This window comes from Carassius gibelio, chromosome A23, assembly GCF_023724105.1.
Source record: "Carassius gibelio isolate Cgi1373 ecotype wild population from Czech Republic chromosome A23, carGib1.2-hapl.c, whole genome shotgun sequence".
Lineage (NCBI taxonomy): Eukaryota > Metazoa > Chordata > Actinopteri > Cypriniformes > Cyprinidae > Carassius > Carassius gibelio.
Window position 1 is genome coordinate 7,924,710 of NC_068393.1, and position 13,285 is coordinate 7,937,994.

The 13,285-nt window shown below is 38.5% G+C and overlaps 1 protein-coding gene across 1 annotated transcript in view; it reads left to right on the top strand.

The window, feature by feature from the left end:
- LOC127945044 (sterile alpha motif domain-containing protein 10) overlaps positions 1 to 13,285 on the top strand; it is an 80,003-nt gene that overhangs the window by 44,934 nt on the left and 21,784 nt on the right. Inside the window, exon 3 of the mRNA XM_052541559.1 lies at positions 8,470 to 8,638. Coding sequence (XP_052397519.1) covers positions 8,470 to 8,638 — 169 coding nt within the window. The remainder of the gene's footprint in view (positions 1 to 8,469; positions 8,639 to 13,285) is intronic.

Sequence of the window (13,285 nt, forward strand, 5' to 3'; positions counted from 1 at the left end):
GGAACTTTATAACTCTTTATATTGAGTGTGTTTTTACTCAATTGGTTCTCTACAGGGCTTATGTTTTTTGGAACAAAGCAGGAATTACGGTCTGGCTGAAATGGGCTCGTGAAGAAATATTGTAACGGGGCTCAATTGCATTTTCTTAAAACCTGCGTTTTCCACTACAGAGTAATGCGCTCGCTCACTCAGTATTCGCTGAAGGCTCGTTGCAAAATGGCCAATGCGTTTAACAGACCAGAAATAGATGATCCTCCAATAACCAACAGGAACTTTGGATTCCCTGTAAACTATAATGGTCATGATAGAATGAATGGTATATAGTAAGGTCTCATATCCGCGGCTATAATGTAAATGTAGCCTACCAATCGCCGCGGTGATGTCTTTTGCCCTGTTTGAATCCGTTGAAAATGTTTGTCTAAATGCTGAGGGGATAGTTTGTTGCATGTATGTTTCTCCTTTTTTTCGTCTTTTCCCAGATACTGACACACTAAGGTGATGTAGGCGTAAATGAGTTGACATGTTTCAAGTATTCCCGCTGGTGGTTTTTTTTTGTTTTTTTGTATTCCCGCTGGTGTACCCTATTGTCATGTAGCAGATGCGACCGTTGTTTTTTTATCCACCACTCTCTTGCCATCACCATTATAGCTTAAAGGGAATCCAAAGTGCACCCAAACACCAGACCTGTTGGTTATTGGAGTATCTTCTATTTCTGGTCTGTTAAACGCATTGGCTATTTTGCAACGAGCCTTCAGCGCGTACTGATTGAGCGAGCGGCTGACTGAGTAGCCTAACATAAACATATAAGTTGTTGTTTTTCTTCGGGGGTGTCAGGGGCATTGCCTGTTACATCGTTTGGGTTATTGCGCTACCTTGTTGAACGCATAACATTATATTTCAATTTCACACACTTTTTTTTATTTTCCAAATATAATTAATCCAATACGGTTCAATACGAATACGTGTATCGTTACACCCCTAATATATATATATATATATATATATATATATATATATATATATATATATATATATATATATATATAGTAATGATTTGGTTTTTTTTGAGCCATCTGGATGGATTTAGAGGAAAATTGCATGGATACATCAATCACCCAAACTTATCACATCATATCCATACACACTGTCTGCTGTTGCTGGTTGAATATGTGACTTTGCAGCACAGTTGACTTTCTGTGTAAAGTCTTATATGCACATAAAATTACTAAAGAAAAGGACAATACAATGAGGAAGACTAAATACGGGGTTAATGGAAAGAGGAAAACAAGTAAACTTTCTGATTCCTTCACGGGAACAGTGCACATACAAATGTTGTTTAGCATGCAGTGGGTTCAGTCCATTAAAGCAGAGCTGTGATGAGGCTACCTGAGGTTGACAGCCAGAGGAGATTGGCCTCCAGATTTGTTTAGTTCCCTCATTACGGCGAAGGTTACCGACCCCATCAGCAGCACAGAACAATTTAGAAAAGAACACGGATTACCAAAAGTCAGTGAACTTAGCCAGCCTATCTTAATTAGACTGAATGGCTCAATCTTTTTCACATCAGCATACAGTTCTCAGTTAATCTCGGATGAAACAAATTCCAGTAAAAAATGAAAAAGATTATTGTGAGTTGCTTTTCTTGCCCTGTGTATCTGAACAGATGTTGTGGTGACAGTTTGGAACCTCATAATGAATGCAGACCCGTGTCTGAAGTCTCATATCAGTCAGTTGTCACCAGTCTGAGAGGGATCATTGAGTTCTTAAGCATGTAAAATGTCCTGGCGCAAAGAACTGTGGGATTGGAGGCAGTCTGGAAATAAATTAAAGATGGTGAGACAAGCAGGAGGACTACACCTGTTCACTGTATGAATGCTCGTGCTTGTGTTGAAGAACGAGATGACCAGACAGAAGGATGAACAGAAGAACAGCACTGATTGAAAAGATGTAAAATATATATATACAGTATATAAAATTGTGACTAGAGTGATAGTTTACTTGCTGAAAGCTTACAGTAGGGTCAGATATTATCTGGAGTTTGGAGCAAAAATGAACTGTCCAAATGTGTACAATGCAGGGTCAAAATAAAATGTAAATAGTAAATGTTTTGATCTTTTATTTGAAATGTATTTCTTATAATTCTAATTATTTATACTGTAAATTCTCCAATATACATCTAGATATGGGTTTAGTGTGTCTGCGCTAGAGACTGTAGTAACCTGTAGCTGTATTATTTACAGCTATTATATAGGATACATTATAGTTTATAATAGCTATTAAATACAGCTATTAAATAGTCATTAGACTAATTAATATATAATTAACAACCATCATTTCCCAAATTTATTTCAATTAGATGATTCATTTGAAGTATTTAATGTAAACCACTGTTTTAATGGTTTGAAAGGGTAATAAATAAATCTACTACTTTATTGACTACTTAACTGAATTGATTTGCATTGAACTGATCAATTCAATTCAGTCAAAAAAACTGAACTGAACAGACCTTACTTGACCTGATTAGGAATTAATTTATTCATTTGATTAAACTAAACAAAACTGAACTACAGTAAATTAAATTAAATTACATTGAACTAAACTAAAATGAACCAAACTGAAATGAACAGAACTAATTGAACTGAAGTATACTAATTTATAACTAGATTAAATTTAACTGATTAGGCCTCAATAGAAATTAACTTTGCTAAATTATTCGAAACACGGCAGAATAGAAATTAACTTAACTTCACTGAACTACTATACACAACTAAATTATACTAAACTATATTGAAATTAACTGAACTTACTTATAGCCTGAACTGTACTGAGCTGAATATAAATTAACTGAAGTGAAATAAATTGAAATAAATTATACTGAACTGACTTGGCTTGAATAGAAATAAATTGAACTTAACTGCATTAAAGGTACAATTTGGAAGATATTTGCAGTAAAATATCCAAAAACTACTAGGCTAGTGTTATATATTTTGTCCAGCTTTACTAACAATACCTCTAAGGTTTTCAACTACTTGTAAATCATGAGAATATTTCCATTCTAAATAGTGACACGGGGCAGTGTCAATGATATTAATTACCCTTGGTTACCGCCTTTACTGATGTAGAAACCACATGACAACAGTGTCGTGGACAAATGCGGTAGTATTGTCTAGCGTCCAGTAAACCACTAGCTTGTTCCTTATTTACTTCTTCTTGCACGTTTTATGGTGGATTGTGTTACTTATTTAAGGAACATAATTACTGTTTACTGTCTGCCTCTGGTTCTGTCGACAAGGACAGCTCCCGTAAACGTAAGCGTATGGGCCAACCAAACGACCCAAGAAGGGACAAGAGGAGAGAAAGAGCGAGGATCAATATCGGTGTTGCATTTTCTAGGTAGAGAGAGCTACGCGACAAACTTCAACTAGAAAGAGATGCCGATCTCGTTTTTTTACAGAAAACGTATGCTATTATAACGATCAACAAGATTAGTATTATGGGGCATACACGGCAAACGTGGGGCATTTCGTCTAGGGCTGTGACGGTTGCCGTCACAACCGTGTCGCCACAGTGGTCAGTTGCTACTGCGGTTGCCTACTGCCACCGGCGGTAGTGCACGTGACGTCACAAACTCTATAGCAAGCATAAAACAAAGCTTTGTATATAAGTGTAATAACTGTAGTTAAAAAGTGTAATAAAAGTCTATGCTAATTAACAAATTACCCCAAACACAGCATTTCCTTTAGATTGGCAGATTTGAGCGCAGGAAAATACAGTTTATGCATTCAGCAAATTAATTTAGTGTTGGGCGATGGATCTTGTTGGGAAAGCAAATACCACATCGCCGATCTGGAGTCATCTGCATTCATGTTACCCATCAGCATTTACACAAGTTCTCGTGATCGCAAACGCTGGCTGGTCAGGTTTGGTGAGGCTTTCTCCAAACTGAATGAGAAGGTGTGTCCAAACTTTTGGTCTGTACTGTATATATTTGTGGAACAAGTGGTAATCGTTTTCATATCATCTGATTGATGAAGTCAGCGGTTGGGTAGAAGAAAACAAATCCCATCATTCCACGCTCCTTCTTAGCGTCATCAAACCACGCGATTGTTACTGTTTTGGTAGTGCGCCCTCTAGTGGCAGGTCCTATAACCTGTACCTTTAAGCTTAATTACACTGGACTGAAATGAACAGAAATTAAAAGAACTAATTGAACTAGTTGCTTTGAATTAACTATTTAACTGAATTGATTTGAACTGAATAGAATAGAATAGAATAGAATAGAATGACAAGACCTGAATTAAAATGAATTGAACTGAACTAAATTATTTTGAACTCAGCTGAGTAGAAATTAGTTTAACTGCACTGAAGTACAGTAAACTAAATTGTACTGAATGGAACTAAAATAAACTGAACTTACTTATGATCTGACCTGACCTCTACTCAGCTGAATAGAGATTAATTGAACTAAATTGAATTAAGTTAAATTGTGCCTTTAAAAGAAACAAACTGAGCTAACCAAAACTGAACTGAACTAAATGAAACATATAGTGAACTAAAATAAACTGAACAAAACTGAATTGAACTGGAGACAGGCAGGAGAGCATTAGGCAGAAATCAGCGGATTTACTTGAAAACACAAGCAGAATCTGGTGTTTAAGTGCGTGAGAAAGGATCAGCACAACAAGGTCAGTGTGACATCACCTATTTACATGGTTTACTTGCTGTGCGCTTCAGATTGAGTTCACTAACTCATTTTGATCTCTGATTGTATCTGAGGCTGTAAGAGCAAAACGATCTCAGAGGGAGCAGGCAGAATATTAAAGAGATGTATGTCACCCGTCTGTGCCTTAAAGTTCAGAGATATATCACCAGAGACACACAGACAGACACAAAGAGTGAGGCAGAAGGAAATAGACAATAACGGAAGAGAGAGAGAGAGAGAGAGAGAGATTATTTTCTGTATTAAAATCATACTCAGCCCAAACTTTTGAACGGTAGTGTGTATAATGAGCTCACACCTCCAGTAGCTGAGGAGGACATGGCTGTTCCTCTAAACATGCATCAATGGGATGTATTCAGACATCCCATTGATGCATCTTACAAAATAGCCGTCCACATCGGGCCTCCCCTCTCCTTACAGGTTCAATCCCCTGTGTATTATTAATGACTGTATGTTTCAGGATGGACAGAATCAGGTCTCATGGGTTCAAGGGTGGCTGTTTAATGCCCAGAAGCTGGCTTGGGAGAGATAGAGGCTGATAGATGACTAGGAAAGAGAGAGCAGAGGATGGAGGAGAGGGAGGAGGAGGCGCTGATGGTGACGATGAGGGCGACAAGCAGCACACACCAGATCCTCTTTGCTTTCCTTATTCTCATTTCCATGACCTTCCATAAATAGTACACTTTGGTATTTTGGTATTCATGTTCTAGAGATGCAGCAGCTATACATAACATGATGATCTTAATGATGACAAAATTAAATGTTATTGTATTTTTGTGTGTGTGTGTGTGTGAACTATATCTATTTTGGGTTTTGGTATTTTTTTTAACTCCTGCACTTGGATACATGTCTACCATCTTTGCTTCCTGATTTATAAATATTAATTAAGACGGTAGAAGCTTTTAGAAATAAGACATAAAGATTTTTTGTTTGCACATGTATTCCAAGATTTGTCTCACAGTGTACATTTTTAAGGTGTCTAGTAGTCACGATTAAATAAATCAGGCATGTGAGTGTTTACTCTCATAGTTTACTCAAGCTAGCATTGCATTTCATCATGCTCTCACACAAGCATAATATACCCGAGTAAAGGGTTTTATTACAGTTCTCTGCAGCAGAGAGCAATAAAAGTGTGTTTTGATGAATCTTTCTGCTCGTTGCGGCAGTCAGAACAAAGTGTGCGAGTAATTAGAAGAGCATTGTTTACACAGAAGCATGCAGCGCTAGCACTTTCAAAGAAAAAAGTACCCTGTAAGAACACCCTGAAGATATGAAAGCACACAGTTTTTTCGTATCCAATCCATCTGTTGTGTTTTTTAGTATGATAGATTTACATTTTTTCCATTTTAAACCTGGTGGGAATGTTGTCTGGTGAACATATGGGCCACAAACTGTATATTTTTGCTTCAGTGTAAAACTGTTAATTTTGGAAGGCATTTTGATTTAGTCTTAAGCCCCTTTCACACTGCATGTTGGACCCATAAAATTGCCGGAACATTGCTGGGTCGCCTTCTGTGTTAAAGCAAACACGTCCCGGGATTTATTCCGGGATTGATCCCGGGTCGGGGACCTAGTAACATTGCCAGGTTCAGTCCCGGAATGAGCGCTATGTGAACAAAAGCCAGAACTAATTACCAGGTGTTTTGAAGGAAAATCAACGAATGAAAGCAATGAAAAATATGTGCAAGTTGTAATGAAGCAGAGAACAGTTAGTTCCTCACTATTTCGCCAGCTTAGGTGAAAGTTAACGTGCCCAGCGTTTTTGACTCGTAAATTACACATCACACCCTGATGTCACGTCTCTTTACGGACAAACATACGGATAAAGTGCAAAATCTAGCGACCCGGGAACAATTGCCGGGATTTTCCGGAATCACATGGGGAAAGGTGCTTTAGTCTTGAGACAAAAATGATTAATAGTCTTAGTCACATTTTAGTCATTTGAGTTTTTCAAAGTTTTAGTCTAATTTTAGTTGACAAAAAATCATTGCATTTTTGTCAACTTTTAGACAATAGTTTTAGCCAAACTGTAGTTACCAAAATTTATTTTGGTAGCTATTTTATATGTAGTTTATATGTAATTTAAATAATCATTCATTCTTCTCTCTTTAAGAGGAAAGGTAAAAGTGTAGGACTGAGAATAGGAACTCTGACAGGGAAAGGCAGAGAGCTGGCTGATATGATGGAGAGAAGGAAAGTGGATATACTGTGTGTACAGGAGACCAGGTGGAAGGGTAGCATGGCTCGTAGTATAGGAGCAGGATTCAAGCTGTTTTATTATGGTGTGGATAGTAAGAGAAATGGGGTAGGTGTGGTCCTGAAGGAGGAGTTTGTGAGGAATGTCCTGGAGGTGAAGAGAGTGTCAGACAGAGTGATGAGTCTGAAGTTAGAGATTGAAGGGGTGATGTTGAATGTTGTTAGATTGAATGTTGTTAAGGAGAAAGAGAGATTCTGGAATGAATTCGATGAGGTGATGGAGAGTTTGGCCACGGGTGAGAGAGTGGTGATAGGAGCAAATTTTAATGGATATGTTGGTTAGGGGAGCAGAGGTGATGGGCAAGCCTTTAGTTACTATGCCGCCCGTAGTTGGAATCAGCTTCCAGAAGAGATCAGATGTGCTAAAACACTAGTCACATTTAAATCTAGACTCAAAACGCATCTTTTTAGCTGTGCATTTATTGAATGAACACTGTGCAATGTCCGAACTTTTTTTTTTTTTATGTAAAATCATTTTCTAACTGTTTTTAAATGTTTTAATCATTTTAAAAGTTTTAAAATTGCTTGTTTTATTTTTGTTATTATTTTTCTTCATGATTATTTTTCTTTCTTTTATGTAAAGCACTTTGAATTACCATTGTGTATGAAATGTGCTATATAAATAAACTTGCCTTGCCTTGCCTATATGAGAACTGAGAAAGTGGAGAGAACACTTCTATCAGTGTGATTCCATCTATCCCACATTTGTCGCCGTGATTTTGCCAAGCAAGACATGTTCCTGGATCAACATCTTTTGTTGATCCTGGATAAACAGTATTGTCCAAAAATATACACGTAACCCAATCCCTAACCCTAAATCTGACCCTACCCATAATTTATTCCTAAAATCAGTGGGAAATGATAGCTGATTAACAAGGGTGTAGAAGCACCTAACTCTAGTTGTAAGCCTAAAACAGATATTTTCTGAAAAGTTATCCCTCAATTCTGATTGGTTGTTTGGAATATTGTTCCAGGATCAACAAGGATGTTGATCCAGGAACATGTTGTTCTTGGTGAAATCGCGCTTGCCATCCTGCCTTCACTAACTTTAAGTTAATCAACAACGAATTGTGATTCCCGGGAAAAACGGGACATCTGGTCACCTTATCCCTACCCCCCCGGGTGCTGAGGCTATTGTTTCAGATCGCTAGTTCACGTTTTATTAGTCTATCCATCCACTGTGGCTGCTATACTGACTACATATGCAAATGGCCCTTATCCAATCGCAATCCAATGACAGGGACGCAGATTTTGAAGAACAATTGCCTATAGGGAGCATTTTGAATGTCTGGTATTCCTCAAATACCAGTCCTCTCGTCTAGTTAACGAAGACGCAGAATAAATTACATCAATTTCGTCATCAGATATTATTTTTAATTCGTTTTAGTCAGTAATGAATATCTTTCGACATCGTCTTTATTAACGAAATTAACCCTGGTGTTAGACTGGTTTCTGTTGAGATGGTGACAATATGGATGTTTCCTGCTCCACAGATCCAGCCAGGAGAGGCATTCACTGTGTACCACACCAGCCCCACGCTCTCCAGCTTATGCAAACCAGTGGTGCTTTGGACCCAGCAGGATGTGTGCAAGTGGCTGAAGAAAAACTGTCCTCACAACTACCTGACATACGTGGAGGCCTTCTCTCACCACGCCATCACAGGTACAGCACAGGTCTCTCTATCGCACAGCACACTGGAAATACAGAATTGTGTTTTACAGGCTTTGAAACGTCAATAAAACTGGTCTAGACTTGAAATTGTTCATGTGATGAGTAAAACTTCATGCCTAATTTTTAAGACAATCATTTTTTTCAGTCAGTTTTTTTTTCCTTCAAATGCTCGTGCCAGTTTACAAATCTGCCTGAATGATTCATTAGTGAATCAAAATCAGTGTTATTTTGTTATTATTGATACATAAAGTTTCAGTACCATTGAATTTTAGTATCACTGAGAGTTTTTGTTGATATTTTGAATTGGATTGAATTTTTTTATTTTCTACTTTCATGTTCATTTTAGTTTGTTTTATTAATTTTGGTGTGAGTGTTGCCATTTTTATTCTTTCTTTATATGTCTATATTATTGGTAATGTAAATGTGTGATTTTTATGGGTTTAGATTTATATGCACCAAAATGATTTTTAAATGTGATGATGCAGTTGTTTAGGATAATCATATAGATCCGCCAAGCCTTACTGTGGTCTGTCAGAGGAATAGCTTTGGCAGATCACATCCCCTGACTAACATACTCTCATTCAACTCCCAGAGTTCTCTTACTAATGGACAATTATACACCCTAATGTTGAACCATTTGTCACATCACAGTCATTTCCACAAGGCCTTGCATTCTAGGGGTCACTGGAGTGGCGCTTCCAAGTAATAAAATCATTTTACACAGCCATTTGTGCTTTTGTTCCTGGAATTTTTTTTTTTTAAAAGACATGACATAAAGCCAAGTTTGGTGACCCATACTCAAAATTTGTGCTCTGCATTTAACCCATTCAAGGGCACCTCAGTCGTGGTATTGCCGGCCCAAGACTGGAACCCACAACCTTAAGGTTAGGAGTCAAACGCTTTAACCACAATATCTGGCAGACAGCGGATGGTGTTGTTATGAGTATAGTGTTCCTGTAGCTCAATTGGTAGAGCATTTCCCTATCAAGTTCAAGGTTGGGGGCTCGATTCCCCGGGAACACATGATAGGTAAAAATTGATAGCCTGAATGCACTGTAAGTTGCTTTTTTAAATATAATTTTATAGTGTTTGAATCAAAGATGCCCCATTCAATGTCATATGAGTTTCAAGCCATGTTAGTCATATGACATCTCTTAGCCAGTCAGGAAAGAGATGAGGCTTAAGGGAGATGTTCCCACCAATTCCCGCGTCTCTCAGTCAGAGCACCAGTCAAGCACTGATAATTTGGCAATATGAGAATGCTTCCGGGGCAGTTCAAAAATTTGAGATTGACGAACTAAAGGGAGTTGGTAAACTGATCTATCTGAAAGTTTGCAGGGACTTCAGATAGCTAGTGGAGCCTCGGATCATCAACACAAGGAAGGGTTGTAATAAGATTAGTGATATTTATTAACAATAGATGTACAAGAGCAAATACAACAACTAGTAATGATACCAATTAATGAACATGCACTGCTTATAGGTAATAAACAAGTAAACAAGAAAGAAGCTACTGAATAAAATGGTAGAAAAAAAATCAATGGAATGAGCACAGATGGATAAATGCAATTCTGTTGAGCTGAATGTAGCAATAGAAGAGAATGGTAATCCTTCTTATGAAAAACCGCTTAATGGCTCTGGTAAAACTGATGATAAATAATTTTATTATCTTATTTTTTAACGAATAATGCAGTTATTATTTATAACACTGACCCCAGGTGAATGTAATCTAAACATAGGCTGCCGGTTTAAACTAAGCCAAGGTGTCCAGGGAAAAGGTTTGGTAAGTTTATATTTATGTTCCACACTGTCAGGTGATCAGTCTGGCAGTTAGGTCGTCTTTCACTGGTCATGCAGATTGCGTGCAGTGGGAAGGGCACAGAGTTTTGTTCCTGTATGCTGGCCTGGACGATGCTGACCTTCTGTTGTGCCAAATGGGTCCTTAGAGCATGGACTGGGTCAGATGGGTCTTCATAGAGTCCTTTTGTAGTCTGGCTGTGTTGCTGAGGAGCTGTGTGTTTCAGGCAGTGTCTACCAGTGCGGAGGTCCTTGGCGGATTCTGACGCTTTCAGAGCTGCAAGAGTCATACGAGGTCCGTCACTCCTGGGTACTTTGCAAATGAATGGCAGCCGAAATGCAATATAGAAGGTTTACTCAAGAGCTGATCTGAATCTTAACTGTCTTGATTTCTCTTTCCTCATTATGTTTGAAACTTAGACAGGGGTGTCTGATAAAGTCTCCTTCCTCGTCGATTTGGGGAAACAGAACCTTGTTGAGTATATGAGTGTCTCACTGAACGTACAACCTACCAAACCTCTTTCAAATTATTACCATCATCATGGGGAGCAAATAGAGTCCAAACATGATTGAGCTCTTGTTTATTCATTCTATAATATGTGCCTGCTCCTGTGAACTCTTGTGTTAACAGTCAACAGCTGTTAACAGAAACTATACTTTTTCTGGGGGTGAAGTGAATGTGTTGCAGTTAACATCCATTTAAGGATTCCAAACATAGGTAAGAATGGATTTTGATAACTCTTTGTGGCCTTTCTTTGTTTTGGCCACTGCTGCTTCATCCAGAAATCCTAGGGAATTTTCATGGCACTTCTTTCCTAACCCTTAGGATCCAGTTTGGTGGTTAGAGCCAACCTGTAGTCCAGTAAGTCATTCTCTCTTAGGTGGTGGTGGGTCCTGGAGGTCTCCCTTCTTGTCCGTCTAGAAGTCTCTGGGAGTTGTCTTGGAATCTTATCTGATGTTTCTGAGCATTTGTCACAGTGTGGCACATCTCCCTCGCCGGCAGCCATATCACCCTGGAGCCCAAGACCGGTTGCCCCCTGAAGCAAAGCAGGGCTGAGCCTGGTCAGTACCTGGTCAGGAGACCTCCTGGGAAAACTAGGTTGCTGCTCCAAGAGATGCTAGTGAGGCTAGCAGGGGGTGCTCACCCTGTGGTCTGTGTGGGTCCTAGTGCCCCAGTGTAGTGAGGGGGACGATCTGGCGCACTATGGCTGCTGTCGCATCATCCAGGTGGATGCTACCTACTGGTGGTGGACGAGGAGCTACACCCTGACAAATGTAAAGCGCTTTGAGTGGCTAGAAAAGCGCTATATAAATGTAAGGAATTGATATTATTATTACAACGGTCACTGGAATGCCATCTCGGCTGCTGTTCACCGCACACACACTTTTTTCAAATGCCATGAATTATTAATAGATATTTGGCATTTTACAACCCTAACTAACATTGACTAGTTATTAAAAATCTTTTTTTTAAGAGACTTATTGAACTTGACAGTCATAAGGTTCTGCAAAATTCCTTTCAGATAATCTTTTACATGTTTTTGCATGCTGGTTGCACATGTTGGTTGTTAGACTTTTTCTTGATTGTATGGAACAAATGTACAGCTGGATCAACCTTATATTTATAAGTGTTTGGCATACAAAAAAATGTAAGTAAAAAAAAATCAGTCAGGCTCACAGCATGTATACATTTTATTTTAATGCATTTTTTTTTGACCCATTGACATTTCTTGATTTTAAGCATTCAAAATTCAAGAATACTCGCTATATGTGTATATGAATAATAAGTGTTTACAGGAGCAGCTCAAACAAATAATCAGAGTTCTGCCCCTTTTCTGTTCTAACAACAGAAATCAATCGTTATGTAGGTTTTTTTTTTTTTTTTTTTTTTTTTTTTGGTGCAGTTCCAGTGCTTTACTTCGAACATTCTTATATTTTAGGGTTATGTGTACTGTATGCATGCCGTGGATCCTTCTGTCCTTCAGACAGTGATGGTTGAACACAAGCACTCATTTTAGCATCATTACATTTAGTTAAGGTGGAGTGATAAATGTCTGCCCCTTCCAAATGCTCCTTTAAGTAATTCATCCAGGCGCCAACACTGGCTAGAGGCTTTATTCTATTATCTGCGCTATTATTTATTGGTTCTTTTATCAAGCCTCATTCTCAGATGGTGTGTGAGTGGGTGTCTGAGTGAGTCATTTTTCCTGGGTCATTGGCACTGTGGCTTGAAGCACTGTTACACACACTGCTGTAAAACAGTGTAAGACACTGACTCATGTCACACAAGACCGTTGCTTGCTTCAGGGACTGATTCTGCTGTAACATAGGTTTTGTTTTTTAAAGTCAGCTAACAGCTGCAAGTGTGAATTGATTTGGACTGCGTTCATGTGAATTGCTAGTAAGTGCAGCACCTTAAAATTACATTTTAAAGAGGTCATACGATTTTGTAGCTGTTAGTCAGCGTCAAGGTCATTTATGTATCTATGTATATAAGCCTAAAAACAGCAATATTAGTTCCAAAATAAATTTAAACAGATAAATGCATTATAAAACTTTAAGTAGATAAACACAGTCTCTTCTGAGAAAACAGAAGTGTTGTTATCATCACCAATGCTCTAATTGTTCATCCCAGCCTGTTGTGAGTGACTGGGAAGCGAATGCAATCTCCACAGCTATGTGTGAATTCCTGGAGCTAGAAAGTGGGTCAGTGTTGGCCCATGACTGTCCTCTAAAGCCCCAGGGGCAACTGGAGGTTGCTCCATCAAAACACACTGGGTCAGTGGAGCATCTCTGTCCAATAATCCCCCATGAGCCTCTAGTAGTTAAATACACTAGCAA